General features: G+C 45.1%; 1 protein-coding gene across 2 annotated transcripts in view; it reads left to right on the plus strand.

Annotated features, from left to right (window-relative positions):
• Nucleotides 1-201: 201 nt before the first annotated feature.
• Nucleotides 202-18,691, plus strand: part of ednraa (endothelin receptor type Aa) — a 71,027-nt gene continuing 52,537 nt past the window's right edge. The window contains exons 1-2 of one of the 2 annotated variants that reach the window (XM_038791957.1): nt 202-1,097; nt 2,367-2,479. In XM_038791957.1, the coding sequence (XP_038647885.1) occupies nt 591-1,097; nt 2,367-2,479 (620 nt within the window). In that variant the 5' untranslated portion in view covers nt 202-590. The remainder of the gene's footprint in view (nt 1,098-2,366; nt 2,480-18,691) is intronic. The other variant, XM_038791956.1, reaches the window with a different exon arrangement.

The following is an 18,691-nucleotide window of genomic DNA, read 5'->3' on the forward strand; positions in this document are numbered from 1 at the left end:
TTGACTCAGCCCCTGACAGCTTCACCCCCCCCCCCCCCCCCCCGGGCCATCCATCCATCCCCCCACGTCCAACCCCTCATGGGTTGTGCTGAGCCTGGGGATGGGAAAAGTTTTTGGACATTCTGCTTGGATCTCTCTCTCTCTCTCTCTCTCTTTTTTCTCTCTCCGCCCCCCTCCTCCTCCGATTGTAAAAAGTGACGAGCTTCATTGGGAGCAGCGTCCAGCCTGAGCATTGAGGAAGCTGTGTTTGAGCCGCAGGGCTGCTGAACTCCAGCAGTCAGTGCTGAGCGCTCACAGGGGAAGCTGGCTGCATCTCCACCCAGCACCAAAGGGCGCCAAAGAGGCTTTCCACCAGACAAGCTGGAAGTGCTGAGAAAGTGAGGACACAAAAAAAAGAAGTCAACTCTCACTGGCTAGCCCAGCTTGCTGCCACACGGCCAGTGTCTGCCGAACGATTGAGAAGACATTGAGTTAGAGAATTGAAGTTGAAAGAATCTGATTTCAACGCTTGAAGGCTGGATGTTTGGTGAAGTTTATCCGCTGTGAGTTTGTCTTGTGTGTTTGTGTGTGTGTCCCCGGGCTTGTTGAGAATGGAGCTGGTGCAAGTTTGCACGACTCTGTGTTGGCTCTCTTTATGTCTCGGTTTTGGGATATCACAGATGACCACCGAAGAATATTTGCCAGCTGCGAATGAGACTGAAGAGGAGCTTCATTCACCTTCCCATCACCAGGATTTATTCCACCCGATCTGCTCCAAGAAGGATGGATTAGCCCAGTGTGGCCGCCCCGATGTGAGGGATTTTAACACAACCACTGGCAAAGTTAACGCAACCACTGGCAAAGTTAACACAAGCACTGGCAAGAAGCGCAACTCTACCACCTGCTACTTTCGCACCATCAACAGTCGCCCCTTCAAATACATTACTGCCTCGCTCTCCTGTACCATTTTCGTCATCGGGGTGATCGGCAACGCGACCCTGCTGAGGATTATCTACAAGAACAAGTGCATGAGGAATGGCCCCAATTTGTTGATCGGGAGCCTGGCCCTGGGAGACTTGCTCTACATCACCATTGACATCCCTATCCATGTCTTTAAGGTACATCTGGCTAGCACTGCTTCCTCGCAGCGCCTGGGATCCGGGTTTGATTGCAGCCTTGGGTCACTGTAGAGTTTGTATGTTCTCCCCGTGTCTGCGTGGGTTTCCTCCGGGTGCTCTGGTTTCCTCCCACAGTCCAAAGATGTGCAGGTTAGGTGGGGTTATGGGATTAAAGGGATAGGGGGGGTGGCTAGGAAGGGTGCTCTTTCAGAGGGTCCATGCAGACTGGATGGGCCAAATCACCTCCTTTCGCGAAGGGATTGGATGGATTCTTGTTCTTTGCCACTCCACTTTCCTTCCAGTCCTTCCATTCATATTTTTTGCTTCTGCGATCCTCCACACTCCTTCCCCTCCTCTCCTTTCATATCCTCTCATTTCATAACACTTATTTTATTCTGTTTCTTTTTCCCATGTTTTATTGTCTGGTCTTCCTCAGTCTATCCAGCTATTGGACAGCATGGCCGCACAGTGGGTAGCACTGTGGCTTCACAGCGCCAGCGTCCCAGGCTCGATTCCCGGTTTGGGTCACTGTCTGTGTGGAGTCTGCACGTTCTCCCTGTGTCTCTGTGGGTTTCCTCCGGATGCTCCGGTTTCCTCCCACAAGTCCCGAAAGACGTGCTATTCGGTGAATTGGACATTCTGAATTCTCCGTCAGTGTACCTGAACAGGCGCTGTAGTATGGCCACTTAGGGATTTTCACAGTAACTTCCTTGCGGTGTTAATGTAAGCCAACATGTGACACTAAAGATTATTATTATTATAAACTAACCTGAGAAATTATTTCTATTTCACCCTCAGGAAATTTTTCTTATCTCTTTTTATGGTGCATTTTTATCGTTTACATGTTAATGCCTAAAATTGAAAAAGGAATAAAAGATTCAGGGTAACATTCTGTATTTCAATTTATTCCTAATTATTTTAGTCATTCACAGTTTTTGCTATTGACCAATCCATTCTTCCAGACCACATTCCTTCTACCTTTATTCACCATGTCTCTCAATCTAAATTGGCTCTTCCTCCTCTTTGGAGCCTCCTGCGTCGTCTGCTCTTCAATAGTTTTCATTTTGATTTGGTCATAATTCTTTCATAGCTACTTCCATCTCCCAGTTTTTAATTTAGAACTTATATTTCTCCTTCGACTATTCTAACAGGACTCAAGGGTTGATTGTAGTCTTATTTTTATTTATTTTGCTTACTATGTTCATTGCTTTCCAATGTATTCGAGCAAATGTATTGACATTTTTCTCCTTTGCCTATCACCTCCTCCAGCTTCTGACTCCCGAGTGGCCTTTTGGAATTGTTGTTTGCAAGCTGCTACCTTTCTTGCAGAAAACCTCGGTGGGCATCACGGTTCTGAACCTGTGTGCACTCAGTGTGGACAGGTAGGCCTCACACTTATCCTCAGTACCATTTACAGTGTGCTGTTATTGCATATCGTATGACAATCTCCAATTCTGATTTACCCAGGTTTTTGTACTCCAGCATGTTAGGCAATGTTGTGACCAGGAATATGTTATTTTGACATTGCACAATATGTTCCTGGCACTCAACATCAAGAACAGAAAAAACCTCTAAAAGCAACTGAATCAGGTTCCGTGGGAATCTGATGTCTCATTCTCTCAGAAATAAAAAAGTTCCGCAAGGATTAATAAAAACATAAATTACACATATATATAGCTTTACTAGGGGCGGCACAGTGGCACTATGGTTAGCTCAGCTGCTTCACAATACTGAGTATCCGGGTTCGGTCCAGGCCCCAGGTCACTGTCCGTGTGGAGTTTGCACATTCTCCCCGAGTCTGCGTTGGTCTCACCCCCACAACCCAAAGAAATGCAGGGTAGGTGGATTGGCCACGCAAAACTGCCCCTTTATTGGAAAAAAAAATTGGGCACTCTAAATTAAAAGAAATATATACATATAGCTTTGCTAAAACAGATTCAACAATGATAGACTTTTATTGAAAAATATGCACATTTTGCTGTATTTTATAATGTAAGGTTAGGTATAAAATGTCTATCCTTTGTTATGGGTGAGGCGTTTTCAGAACGCCAAAATGTATCATTGAGTTCAACCAACCTCCCCCTTTAATGTATTGTTGCTTTTGAAGCACACGGCTTGTTCCCTAGGTGTGGTATTACAATTATGGACTCGTGGGTTTTTAAACACAAAACAATGTTTATTCCATGAACTCAACTTAACCTTTTAAATAAACATTGGATCACTTAACACCCCTTACTTCAAAGATAACCCTGAAAATAATACAACACTAAATAATCCTTCAGTTGTTCCTTTAAACATCCAAGAGATTTAACACCTTTAAACAGAAACACATCAGGTTAAAGACATTACTATTATGCGTTTAAATCACCCAAATGATTCACAGATAGTCTTTCATGGCAGAGATCACAGCAGATCCAGCTCACTGCAAACACAGACACACCCAAGCTCTTTTCCTCAAAACGGAAAACCTAAACACTGCAAAATGGCTGAGCTAAAAACCCAGCTCCACCTACACTCTGACATCACTGCATTTCTTAAAGGTACATTGCTTAAACATCCATTTCTTAAAGGCACTCTCACATGACACCTTCCAATATAGCTTCACATTGCTGTCAGCTATGGGAACGGATAAGTGTGTTCTGCTAATACATAGATACATAAAAGATAGGAGCAGGAGGAGGCCTTTTGGCCCTTCGAACCTGCCCCATCATTTATCACGATCATGGCCGATCATCCAACTCAATAGCCTATTCCTGCTTTCGCCCCGTAACCTTTGATCCCATTTGGCCCAAAATCTGCTTTAGGTATTTGCTTTACATATCCTTAAAGGATATTTGCTATCATTTGTTAAACCTTTGAAACCCACTGCAGTTTGTGGGCTCCCTCCTAGCCTTCATGTCATTCCGCAGGAAATCACAATTTTGTGTCCCTAACATACAGCATATTGCAAGCAAGATTGTTAGAAAGATAACAATTGACATTGTGCTGTAACTTATATTTTGCTTTTATTCAGGTTTGATTTGAATGAAAATAAAAGCAAATTACTGCGAATGCTGGAACCTGAAACAAAAGCAGAAAATTCTGGTCAATCTCAGCCGGTCTGACAGCATCTGTGGAGAGAGAGAAGGGTTTGTCAAAGAGTCATCCAGACTCGAAACGTTAGCTCCCTTCTCTCTCCACAGATGCTGCCAGACTTGCTGAGATTGTCCAATGCTTTCTGTTTCTGTTCTGGTTTTGATTTGGATGCAGTTCTTTGGTATCTATGTTACCACATTATTTCACTACTGGCACCTTCAAGTTTGTATCGGCAGCACAGTGGTGCAGTGATTAGCACTGCTGCCTCACAGCGTGAAGATCCCAGGTTCGATCCCGGCTCTGGGTCACTGTCCGTGTGGAGTTTGCACATTCTCCCCATGTTTACATGGGTTTCGCACCCCCCCCCTCCACAACCCAAAGATGTGCAGGGTAGGTGGATTGGCCACACTAAATTGCCCCTGAATTGGAAAAAATGAATTGGATACGCAAAATTTATTAAAAAATAAAGTTTGTATCCAGTCCAGACGGATGTTGGCAGGCATTCTTCTGAAGGAAATATATTTGAAAACCCTCAACCTAGCTCTAAGTGAACTTAGGTCCACAGAATTACCTACAAATTGACAATAATTGCAGTGAATTGACGGTTTCACTCAGGGTCGATTTTCGAGGTTGAGGTATAAGAATTTCACACTCATAAGACACGTCCTTATCATTAACATGTCTCACAGATTAATGGCAATGCGAGGGTACTTCTGTTTAACATAACTTATAAAATAAAATGTTATGTTTGCCAAACATAAGTTTAGGAGATATAACTTCACTGCTTACTTCGGTGTTCGACCTGTTTAACAGCTAAAGAATTAAGATTGGCAATTACTGTTAGCTATTTAAAAGATTGAGACAAAGTATTTCTTCCTGAATTGTGTCAGAAATAAGACTGCCATACATTGCCAGTTCAGTTGACATTGCTCAAAGGTTCAATTGTTCTGTGATTATTGCAGTGGTTAACTTTAAGTCGTTTTTCTGTCTTTCCTGCTGGATATATGTCATCACCTGGAGGGAGAGAAAAATCAGTCAGGAAGATTTCAGGCCATGACAGAACCCACTCAATTTTCCTTTCATTTAAATTAGTGGAAGGAAAATCAGTGCAATCGTCTCTGTTTGATATTCCACTCTGCATTTTACCCAGGAAATACTTAACACCCACTTTAATCTGTTCCAGAAAAGAATTTGCAACAAGTTGCTTCATTCAGAACATAAATTTATTTTCAGGAATTAATCTTAAATGATGATTAAATTGATGATCATATATAGCAATTGATTAGTTAGGATTAACTTTCACTGTTTTTACCATACAGTAACAAGGTGGTAATAGCATCATAATAGGCGCGATAGCCTTACTGCCTTTCTGCAGCAGGAAGCTGGAACCTACCTGACCTATTTCCCTTGATTTGATTTCAGGCCACTCCTGCCTGATGTCTCATTATGTGCAGATTCTGTCTATATGCTGCCCTTTATGCATAATTCCAGTATCTGAGCAAATGGCTCTGGGTGCCATAGAATAATAGAATCCCTACTGTGCAGAGGCTGGTCATTTGGCCCATTGAGTCTGCATCAACCCTCCGAAGGAGTACCTAATCCAGGACCACACCCCCACCCTATCCCTGTAACCTTACCTAACCTTTTGGACACTGAGGGACAATTTAGCATGGCCAATCCACTTAACCTACATATCTTTGGACTGTGGGAGGAAACCGGAGCAACCGGAGGAAACTCATGCAGACACAGGGAGAATGTGCAAACTCCACACAGACAGTCACCCAAGGCCGGAATTCCACCAGGGCCCCTGGCGCTGTGAGGCAGCAGTGCTAACCATAATGCCACCCTGCCGCCCATTGTGTAATCACGTTCTGGTGCTACATCATTATCACTCTTCTTCCTTTTGTAATTCCTGCTCCTGCACCAGTGCTTGACCAGGTGGCAGTTCAAGGATATCCATAAGGAAAGAGGCACAATTGTTAGGTTGTGATGAAGTAAAGAGGAAAGCAAGATATATGTGCTGACACCGTTTACAGCTTAGGAACCAGAAGAGATTGTGGGATGAGGGAAAAAGAGTTGTGAGAAGAATTAATAAGGAACACACCGTCATTTTTAATCCTTTCACACATTCTCCATGTGTCTGCGTGGGTTTCACCCCCACAACCCAAAGATGTGCAGGTTAGGTGGATTGACCACGCTAAATTGCCCCTTAATTGGAAAAATTAATTGGGTACTCTAAATTTATTTTTACATTTTTAAAAAATTCCTTTCAGCCTTGTCACTGGCCATGGCCTCAGTGATGCAGAGCTCCATCTCCTCCAATGGGATAATAGCATGTTGTGCATCATCAATTTGGTACCACTGCCTCTGGTTGTGTGTCACCTTGTCCTGCAAGAGAGAGGGAAGTTGGTCGGTCAGTGTGTGTGTGTGCTGTAATGTGTTTAGGTGATGTAGCTGTCATTACTGAAGAGCCGGATGTCTATGCATGTTGTGAGATGTTAATTTGAGGCTTGCTAGGCATGAGAGTGAGGTGAAGCTTCATGAGTTGTGATTAATGGAGATTATTGATCGGTGAGTGATCGAGTGCAGTGAGTATCCTGTGAGATTTGTGGTGCAGTTGGTAGGATGTGGCATTTGAAGATGCATTTACTTACCTTGACAATTTGTGTAGTCATTGAACTTCTTGCAGCACTGCATCCATTTTCCCAGGGCTCCCTGTTAGGAGTGACTTACATGGTTATCTGCTCTACTGCGTTTCAGACTTTGTCTTGAGGTTCATCTGGTCTCCTGTGGACAGAGGACTTTTCTCCTCTTGCATCAAGGCCTCCAGTGCTGTGTGGGATAGCCTTGGAGCCCTCTCTCTGCCATAGTGTTCTTCCTATATCTTTACCATTACATTGCTTTTGTAATGAATCTTTTCAAACTAAAATGCACCTCCCCTTTAGGAGGTGCAGGTTTTCTTTAGTAATGTAGTGCAGACTTGCTTGAACTGGTGCTAGCCTCACGAGATTTTGCACCCCCTGCTCAGATGTGCGGTCATTCAACAGCGTGCTCGGTATACTGGGTGCTGAAACATGCAGATGGATGGATAACACACAGTTTGCATGCTGCCTGCCTGCATCGCAGCAAAAAGTGCAGTTTAATCCCACACTGCGATTCTCTCAGCAACCATTTTCAGCCTTGTTCATTTATTCCCCATGTCTTTATTCAGCATCAGGTTTGAGTGATAACTGGCACCACTTTCCTGGTGTGACTAGTAACCGGACATTCTACAACTGTCAAATGCTGAAGCGTAGGACCTGAGTCTTTAAAATTAGGAAAATGCGTTGAAACTTGAAGGTCGAACGGACTTTGAAATAAAGTCACAACCTGATAGGGTAACATTAATGATTTAATTTGATTCTTATCTTCATTATTGCAATTTTAGAAGTTACATTTTTAAAACAATTAAAAATAGATTAATTGTATTATGTGGCAATTGTTTGTACTTATTTGACATATTCTTCATTCACGCCTTTTGGTTGATTTCGAGATGCTTTGAATACCATGGTATTAATCTATGGGAAGGTTTTGTCGTTGTTATCTTTGTATTATTGCTTGTGTATGGCACTAACCCTAGCCATCATCTGGAATAGTAATGCTTGGTGGTACAGGTCTGGAGGGCATAGGCTAAGTTCATAAACTAAGCCTAAGAGGGAAGATGTCACCCAAATGCTGCAGTATCTTCCTTGCAGGGTAGTTAAGCATGGACAGTACCACATATTTCCCGCACCTGAGCAAGGGTTGCTATTGGCAGTGACCTGACAGAGTCACCCACTTGAATTTTAGTGCCTGAATATTTTTGAAATTGGTCTCTACCTGTTGCACAAAATGGCTTTCCAGCAAATCGGTTGCCTGTTTTATTCCACACCACGTTTTCTGTTACATGGAAGTCTATTTAACCTCCTCTATGTCAGATTTAGAACTAGTGAATTTAGTTTTGAGAAAGGTTTTGAAATATCTCCTCCACCGCAGTTATTGAGGCAAGCGCCCACGTCCTGTATTTGACTTTTTAAAATAAATTCCTTCCCCTCCTTAACTGGGTGTACCGTTCCTTAGTTCAGCTCAGTCCATCTAACAACCAATGGGATCTTTCTTGCTGGATTTCATTGGAAGAAATGTTTGCTGGTTGGTCACGTTATGCGAGCCTGTGTGTATAATACATTCTTAGCATTGCTTTCTGTTCAAAATAATCTGAAAACAAAAATATCTGAAATTAAAAAAGGGCATATGTCAGGGTTAAGTGATTTATTAGTTGCAATGCTGACTCAATGGAGACATAAACCACTAGGTCTGAATAGTAAACCACTGGTATGCATCAAATACGCACTGTATCGCCAATATTAATGTGACAGAGTCAGGAAGAAAGAAAGCTGCAGTCTATTTTTCACAGTCTGCTTATTAACCCCTGTTGCTGGATTTTTAAGGGCAGTAATAGTCTCCTTGCTCTCCAATAAAACCTCCATTGTTAACTCTGCAGGTCATTGCCAGTGAAGCGCTTTCATTTTTTTAAAGTGCTGCAGGGCAGTTTCAGTAAAATACAAGGAAGTGCTTCAAAGTGACCCAAAAAGAACTCCTTGGGCCCTGTCGAGCATACTGGCTGAAAATACTTGAGAAAGTTACAGACTGCAAAGAGCACTTAAAAAAAAATCATGCCTTTGAGAATCCTCAGGAGAACCACTTATCAAAACAAAAAATACGACTAATTTCTTCAGTTTGTTTTCTTTCAAGGTTATGTCTACAATAAACCTCTGGTTTGACTATTATAAAAATGAAACTGTAATACCACTTATTATGCCGCAGTACGCATCAACATTTAAAAAAATTGTTGTATTTTTGCAAGGCTTTGATGAAGTAAAAACAGAAAATGCTGGAAAAACTCAGCTTTGAAATCTGATGACTTAAATCGTAACTGAGAATCAGCAATTAGCTGGAAATGTTCGGTTTGAATTCCAGGCTCTGATAAAAAGAAAATTGATGAAGCGGCTGGCATAAAAAAAAAGACTGGTACAGAGGGGGGAAAAAAAATCATTTGCTGCTTTGACCTTGTCATAAACCCAAACAATAGGGGCTGGCAACGCTCCATGAGGGGCACAACAGGGGTGGTCTGCCCTGCAGAAGGAGCGTCATGATCTTTGTGCTCCGAGAGTGGACGTAGATCAGTCTGAAAATAAAGTGGAGCCAATTTCTGAATTCTGGCATTCCATAGCTGAGGGCTGCAGCATCCACTGTTAGATAATAAATAGTGCCAAAGTTACAACAGTAGGGTGAGGAAAGCCCCAAGGAAACTCACCCCTCGCCACCTATCCCTCCACACTTGCCGAGGTTCTACTGGACCTGTAAGGGGAGCGTCTGGCAGCAATCCAAGAGTAACCCAAGATGCACCTAGATATGGGCGAACACTGCTGCTTTTACATAAGCGGGATGGAGCATAAGTACCGAAATCTCCTCTGTTGCAATGTTCTCTGATATTAATTAGAAGAAAATCCATCTCTTCTGGATTCTGATTCAAATTGTAGCTCCAGCAATGTACCTGCCTTATAAATACATCCATAAAGAAGTGGAATTTCAGTCCCATAGTCTTTACTTAAACTTCGGTTCAATAAAGACTGGTTATCCTAGGAAACCGCAGAATGTGTGTTTGCCTCTATTCAACTACTGTAATCTCAGTTACCAGAATTATAGTGTTTGCATTTATTTCTTTGTAACACATGGTTCAGTAGTTGTGAAGTCAGTTGTATTTCTTTTTGTGCTTACAACACTTGAAGCATTCTGTGCATGGCACACAAGGTATTGTAATTTATTGTTAGATAGAAATAGATTTCAATGAACAACCTTTAACCTTTTCAAGCAGGGCCGCGTGAACCTTTCAAGTCACATTTCTTTGAGGGGAATGAGGGCAGAGAAGCTGTCAAATATTAATTGAAGGCACATGTGCCATATGTTGGAAAATGGAGCTTCTGACATGATATTAATTGATGTTCATCATTATGTACCAGTATTATTGACAGTTATATCGTGAAGTCACAATACAGCAAGTTAGGGATTATATTATACAACAAGAATTCCCTTCTGTCTGATACATCAATTTGCCAATCAGATGTTAAATAGATTAGTGACATAAAATTAGTGTGCTACAGATTTATCGACTGAAGTTCATGAATGGATAACCTGGAACATTGGGCGGGATTCTCCGAAATGGAGGCAGAGTGTCCATGTCGTCGCAACGCCACCGCATTTAACGACGGCATGAACAGGCCGCTCCCATGTCGAATTCTGGCCCCTACAGGGGGCCAGCACGGCGCTGGAATGGTTTGTGACACTCCAGCCGCAGATCCCAGCGCGAACTGGGCGCCGCGGGATCCGCGCATGCGCAGTTGCGCCGCGCCAACGATGACATGCGCAGTAGCGCCGGTGCCAACCGACTCATGTGCGGTAACCTCGCTGAGCTCTCTGGCCCCTCACCAACATGGCGCCGGGGTTCTGGGGCCGGTCGCGCAAGGAAGTAGGCCCAGGGGGGGAGAGGCCGGCCCGCCGATCGGTGAGCCCCGATCGTGGGCCAGACCCCATCGGAGCCCCCCCCGGGAATGGCACCCCCCCCCCCCCCCACAGGCCGCACCCCCCAAGCCTTCGTGACGAGTACCCGCCGGCAGCGACCAGGTGTGGATGGCGCTGGCGGGACTCGGCCATTTACGCGCGGCCGCTTGGCCCATCCGGTCCGGAGAATGACCGCTCGCCGTTTGTGGCGATTCTCTGAGCGGCCCGGCGCGATTCGCGTGGTGTTAGTTTTGGGGGGGTGGGAGAATCATGTGCGGGGGTCGGGGCGGTGTGGCGCGATTCGCGTGGTGCCCCGGCAATTCTCCCACCCAGCCGGGGGGGGGGGGGGGGGGGGGGGGGAGAGAGAATCCCGCCCATTGTTCATGAATTGTCTTCATTTCAAACCTGTGGTTTTTAAGGATAGGAAGGCTCCTTAATTATAGAATCATAGAGTTCCTACAGTGCAGAATGAGGTCATTCGGCCCTGGGAAAGGGCACCCTCCTTAAACCTATACCTCCACCTTATCCATGTAGCCCAGTAACCCCACCTAACCTTTTGGACACTGAGGGGCAATTTAGCATGGCCAAACCACCTAACCTGCAGATCTTTGGACTGTTGGAGGAAACCAGAGCACCCGGAGGAAACCCAGATACGGGGAGAAAGTGGAAACTCCACACAGACAGTCGCCCGAGGCCGGAATTGAACCCGGGTCCCTGGTGCTGTGAGCAACAGTGCTAACCACTGTGCCACCATGCCGCCCCATAAATGTTCAATTTGTATCTGATCACAGGTACTAATTGCGTAGATCAGTGATTGTTATCTAAAAAGTGGCCACAATGCCGATAGTGTGCGGAAATACATGAGGGCTGCGTTAGTTGTTGGAGAAGAAGCACTCAGTGAATAAATCTTGGGAGAACAGGGATATTTTCTGCAACCAAGGCTGCTGTGTCCATTGGGACCATTACTAATGTTGTCTGGAAATTATCAGGCACTTCGACCACATTATTATTATAACGTTTACCCAGGTGCCCTTACTTACAAAGTGAACAAAGGACAGAAACAGGTTTGTGGTTGAACCCAAATTTATTCACAAATTCAATAATAGCAACACAGTTACTATCCCCAAATTATCTTAACCTTGTTTGCCCAAGGTTCTAATACTACCAGTGCCGATGACCTTGATCAAGCCACAGGTCCAAGTCTGAGCCCTGCCATCTCAGGATCCTCGTCTTCAAAGGTGATTCTCATACGCCCTCTTCCATCCACCTCTGGGTTGCAGCTGGGTCTTGTCGCAGTCTCCTTGCTGTGGGTCACGCCAAGTCTTCACTGGGGCTGGCCTTCAGGCACCCCTTCTTATCGCCCCTCATTGCATCCTTCCAGAAGATTCTCTGGTCTTCAGCCAATGAGGTCACTGGCCGAAGTCAGAACACCCAATGGAGTTGTTGGTTCCAAATCAGTAGGACGCCAAGAACCCCCCAGGGTCCATTTTCAGGTGCATGGTCCATACATAACCCTATTTTATATATGGTAAAGGCGGGAATCCGAGGCGTCAGAGAGACTGGCCAAATATGGAGAATGCACAATAATTGTTCTTATTTGGATAGGGCCGATTATCTCCAATCCCACTTGCAGGACAAGCCCAGGCTTGCCCTGGCTTTCCTGTCTCTGACTCGTGTATTCAAACTTGGCCTGTCCAAATTCCCATCAGGCCTGGCTGTGGGCTGTTGACTGTGGTTTAATTTAGAATGTCCAATTCAGTGTTGGACCTACGTTTCGGGCCATTGGCTGCCTGCCCATACTAGGAACAGAAGAGCCAAGATTTTGATCCAGCGACACAGTAAAGTTCAAAGTCAAGATGGTGTGTGGCTTGGAGGGGAACTTGCAGGTGGTGTTCCCATGTGTCTGCTGCCCTTGTCCTCCTATGATACAGAAATGCCGGCGTCGGACTGGGGTGGACACAATAAGAAGTCTGACAACACCAGGTTAAAGTCCAACAGGATTATATGGAATCTCGAGTTTTCGGAGCCTGGCTCCTTCATCAGGTGACTGACTCTTCCCTCACCTGATTGAAGGAGCTGCGCTCCGAAAGCTTGTGATTCCAAATAAACCTGTTGGACTTTAACCTGGTGTAAGACTTATCCTGCCATGAGTTTGGACAGTGCTGCTGAAGATGGTTCTCACAAATTCCAACCATAAATTCAGCAGGAGGCTAACAGAACCTTTGGAGAAATAGCAAAAACTGCCACAAGTAGCAGTATCTGCAATTTTTCTGAGACTTTTTCTGCCAGTTTGCTACTAAAGTTTTATGGGAGATCTGGAGAACTCTAATTGAATAGCCAAGTCACTGCGTTGAAATGGGAAAAAGTCTGTTGCGTGTCTACTAGCACAGAGAGATGGCTTGAGAATTATGTAAAGCTTGGCCAAAACCCAGAACGGGGAGGAAAATAACTTTACGGTAATATTATCATGATGAACAAAACATTTGGCAAACACATATTATAATCTAAGAATGAGATGGACCAGAAAAATACGGGTCATGTTCAACATGCTGACACATACTGAAGCAATTTCAATCCTCAAGTAGTTCATGGAAATTCTAAATGAGTTAACACTTCCTAATAAGCCCAGAAAACGTTTCAATCAAACATATTGGGAATTTGTTCAAGATGAATAATTTAAAAAACATTTTTGAGACAAATTTCCAATTACAGAGGCAATTGTAGGGTGGCCAATCCACCTATCCTGCAATCTTTGGGGGCGAAATCCACGCAGGCATGAGGAGAATGTGCAAACTCCGCATGGACAGTGACCCGGGGCCGGAATGGAACCCGGGCCCTCGGCGTAGTGAGGCTGTAGGGCTAATCACTGCGCCACCGTGCCACCTCAAGGCAAATAAATAATGGTTTGCTCGAGAGTATTTCATGAAGACATTGATCATTATATTGTAAGGTTTATGATGATTATGGAAAAAGACAATGAACAATCCAGAGTCAGATAATTAACTGGGGGAAAGCCAATTTCAATGGGGTAAGAACGGTGCTAAGCCAGAGCTTGTCAGGAAAAACAGTAGCTGAACAATGGGTTACGTTCAAAGAAGAGATGCTACAGGCACAATCATGGCATAGTCCCTTGAAAGGGAAAGGTGGGGGAAACTAATCCAGAGTTCTCTAGGTGAAAACGGAATTAGAAATTAAGATAAAGAAGAAATAGTATGCTTATGACATGTGTCAGGTAGAAAATACAATTGAGAGCTAAGTTGAAGACAAAAGCCAGAGAGTGGAGATGAAAAAGCAAATAAAAAACATAAAGAGGGAATGTGAAAATAGATTGGCAGATGACATAAAAGGGAATCACAAAGTCTATCGGCATATAAACATTGAAAGGGTCATAAAAGGAGAAGTAAGGCTGATTCAGGACAAAAAGGGGTTTGCACACGGAAGCATGAGGCACGGCTGTGGTATTAAATGAACACATTGCATGTGTCTTCACCAAGTAAGAAAATGCTGCCCATTCCATGGTTAATCAGGAGGAAATTAAGTCATGAGAAGAGTTTAAAATTGATAAGGATGAGGTAACAGATAGGCTGTCTGTACTTAAAGTGAGTAAGTTACCAGGACCAAATGAAATGCATCCAAAGATACTGAGGGAAGTGAGATTGGAAATTGTAGAGGCACTGACCATAATTTTTCAGTCTTCCTTAGACTCAGGGGTGGTGCCAGCGGATTGGAGAATCACTTATTCAAGTAAGAGGGTGGAATTCTCTGATAATGGGACTATGTATCCACGCCCGCGAGAAAACGGGCAAGAGTCACTCTGGACTTTCCTGGAGAATGTCCAGAGTGATTCTCCTACCTCAGGGGGGCTAGAAGGGCCTCGGAGTGCTCCTCACAGCTCCGGCTGCATGCACGGATGGGAGGGGTCTTTGATTATGCTGCCCGCTTTCCTCAGGCAGCGGGAGGTGTAGATGGAGTCAATGGATGGGAGGCAGGATCGTGTGAGGGACTGGGCGGTGTTCACGACTCTGAAGTTTCTTGCGGTTTTAGGCCGAGCAGTTGCCATACCAGGCTGCGATGGAGCTGGATAGGATGCTTTCTATGGTGCATCTGTAAAAGTTGGTAAGAGTTAATGTGGACATGCCTTGTAGCATTGTGGATAGCACAATCACTTCACAGCTCCAGGGTCCCAGGTTCGATTCCGCTTGGGTCACTGTCTGTGCGGAGTCTGCACATCCTCCCCGTGTGTGCGTGGGTTTCCTCCGGGTGCTCCGGTTTCCTCCCACAGTCCAAAGATGTGCAGGTTAGGTGGATTGGCCATGATAAATTGCCCTTAGAGTCCAAAATTGCCCTTAGTGTTGGGTGGGGTTACTGGGTTATGGGGTTATGGGGATAGGGTGGAGTTGTTGACCTTGGGTAGGGTGCTCTTTCCAAGGGCCGGTGCAGACTCGATGGGCTGAATGGCCTCCTTCTGCACTGTAAATTCTATGATTCTATGCCGAATTTCCTTAGTTTCCTGAGGAAGTATAGGTGCTGTTGTGCTTTCTTGGTGGTAGCACAAGGTGAGTGAACCAGGAAAGATTTTTGGCACACTGATGGTAGTTTATACACCCAGGGGACAGGGAGTTCTTGTTCTTTTCCCACGTATATAAAGTCTACTCCAGGATTGACTTCTTTTAAATGGGTGAGTCCCTCCTTAGGTGAGGAGAGCAGAATACTCAGCAATTGCTATCTCGAACCACACTTCATTGACTTACCCTTGGAAATGGACAAGTCAGTGCCCACTATGTGGACTTGAGGTAGCACTGCTGGTGGACTGAAGGTTTTGTGAGCACATGACCAAAGCCGTTGAAGAGTACATCAGGTTAAATAGGAAGGACTCTGTCTTTCCCTCCACATTGTGGGAAGCCCTTAAACCAGTTATAAGGGGGGAGGTAATCTCCTTCAAAGCTCATTTAAATAGGACGGTGAGGGTGCAGCGGCAGCAACTGGTGGATGCACTCCTTGAGATGGATCGCCAAAATTCGTCTGACCCCACCCCGGAGTTGCTTGCGAATAGGAAGAAGCTCCAAACCCAGTTTGATTTACTGTCTATTGGGGAGGCGGTGAGTCAACTCTGTCCCTCAAGGTATGAGGAAAAGGCCAGCCGTTTTCTAGTTCACCAGTTGAGAAGGCAGGCTGCTCGTCTCGAGGGATTATATGAATCAAAACTTGGATGGCAGTCTGGGTCGGAGGATATGTCGGTCATGTTGCCGTTTGTGGATGCGTTGTCCTTTCCGACGGTGGAGAGAGAGAGAGGCAGGAGGAGTTGGGCGCTCCGTTGAGACCGGAGGAAGTTCTGAAGGGCATTAGATCGATGTAATGGGGTAAGGCCCCTGGTCCTAATGGGTTCCCCATCGAATTTTACAACAGGTTTGCGAGCCAGTTAACATCATTGATAGTGGACATGGTTAATGATCCCTTGTCGTGAGGGTCATTGCCACCTACCCTCCCCCAGGCTTCCATATCTCTCATTTTAAAAAAAGACAAAAAAAACCCCAGAGCATGGTTTTTACTGACCCATATCTCTCCTGAATCTGGACAGCTAAGGTGTTGGCGCTATGTTTGGAGCCATATGTTCCAGAGGTGATAGTGGATGACCAGACAGGTTTCATTAAAGGCCGGCTGTTATTGGCGAATGTGCAGCGACTACTGAATGTTGTCCTTTCCCCCTCTCTGGCTTCTGAACCATAAGGGATTGTGCCTCTGGACGTGGTGGTGTTCAACAGGGTGGCAAGGGAATACCCCTTCGGGGCCTTGGGGAGCTATGGTTTTGGACAAAAGTTAATTTCATGGATTTGGCTACGATATACTGCCCCTATGGCCAGTATCCACACCAATGCCTTGAGCTCAGGATATTTCTCACTAATTGGGGGTACTAGGCATGGTTGTCCCTTGTCACCATTCCTGTTTGCCCCAGCGATTGAGCCATTAGCAATAGCGCTAAGACCCTCTTAGTCAACAATGGAGGTGGATGGATAGAATGGGGCAGGGGAGAGAGCATAAGTTGTCCCTATATGCCGATGACCTGCTTCAGTATATTACGGACCCAGTCACCCAGTCTCCTCTGTGGATGAAATAATGAAGTTACTCAGGAGCTTTGGCTCCTTTTCGGGATACAAACTGAAGAATGAATATTTTCTGGTTAACCCCCCAGGGAGGGAAACTGATCTGGGGATATTACCTTTTCGTCATGCCAGAGGTATGTTTTGGTATCTGGATAGCCTGCAACTGGCCATAGTCTGATAGTAGGCCACTACTCTGATGAGCAGGGTGAGGTCCGACTTGCAAAAGTGGGATAACCTCCCTCTGTCCTTGGCGGGCAGGATCCAGACTATAAAAATGACCATTCTCCCGAGGTTTTTAGTTATTTTTCAGTGTCTTCTGATCTTCCTCCCTAAATCCTTTTCTTCCAACGTAATAAGTTTGTGGCCTCTTTTATTTGGGCTGATAAGTCCCCAAGAGTCTGTAGGGCTTTCCTTCAGAGGGACCGGCATTCGGAGGTCTGACGTGGGAGGCCAACATCGAGAAGGTATTGGGATGGTTTGGGGAGCCGGGCCCTATATGAGGACAGATGGAGACAACTTCCTGTTGGGGCTCTGATCTAAGGGCTTTGTCAATGGCCCCACTTTCCTTCCCTCCGATGATGTTCTCCTAGAATCTGGTGGTAGTGTCCACTATAAAAAAATATGATGGTAATTTAGGCAGCATTACAGATTGGGATCCATGGTATTGCTGGCCCCTATCTGTGGCAACCACATATTTGCTCTGTCAGGCTTACCAGCAACATTTGGGCCATGGGAGAGGAGGGGTCTTGGGATTTTTAGGGATCTTTTTGTGGAGGGACGGATTGCTAGTTTGGGGGTCTTATGAGCAAGGTTTCAACTCCCAGGGACAAACTTGTTCTGTTGCCTCTGGGTGCATGATTTTTGTTCGGAAGGCTTTTCCCACATTCCCCTTGGCTCCAGAGACTCTTTGCTGAGTACGATCTTATCATTTGCAGGTGTGGGGGAAGCATTTCCAGCATCTAGCAAATTCTATCAATGGGTGGCCCTACTAGACGAGGTGCGGGCAAAATGGGAGAGAGCACGGGGTTCTATTATAGATGAAGACGTGCGGTGTGAGGCCATTCATAGGGTGAACTCCACATCCTCCTGTGCACGACATAGAGCTCACCTTACTAAAGCTATGATGTGGAGATGCCGGCATTGGACTGGGGTGAGCACAGTAAGAAGTCTTACAACACCAGGTTAAAATCCAACAGGTTTGTTTCAAACACGAGCTTTCGGAGCGTAACTAAAGCTAGGTTGAGCAGTTTCTTTGTGCGAGTGGAAGACAGGAGTGAGTGATGAACTTTGGGACCTGCTAATCACACCCATATGTTCTGGTCATTTTCCAGGATGGAAAGGTTTTGGGTCTCCTTCTTTTAACACCATGTCAGCGATTTTTAACATTGATCAGGAGCCTTGTCCTTTGGTGACCATTTTCAGGATATTGGACTTGCTGGTGTTGCGGATCGGGGTGAAGGCGGATGTTCTCGCCTTTGCCTCGCTGATAGCCTGGAGGCGAGTTCTGCTGGGATGGAGATCTGCTGCTCCACCTCATGCCTCGGACTAGTTGGGTGACTTAATGGAATTTCTACATCTTGAGGAGGTTAAATACACCATCAGGAGTTCAGTTGAAGAATTATACCTGAGGAGGCGGCCATTCATTTCCTACTTTAAAGAGTTAATCACCATCAACTGTTAGGAGGGGAGGGGTCGGGGGAAGGGGATTCTTTCCTCGGTGGGTTTTGTATAGTTGTTTTTTTCTAATATAATATTGTACTTTCTGTAATGTTCATTTTTCCATCTTATTGTTGTGTATTTTGTATTTTTGATATAAATGAAAACTCTTTCCCCTGAACAGGC

Source organism: Scyliorhinus canicula, chromosome 3, assembly GCF_902713615.1.
Source record: "Scyliorhinus canicula chromosome 3, sScyCan1.1, whole genome shotgun sequence".
Classification (NCBI taxonomy): Eukaryota; Metazoa; Chordata; class Chondrichthyes; order Carcharhiniformes; family Scyliorhinidae; genus Scyliorhinus; species Scyliorhinus canicula.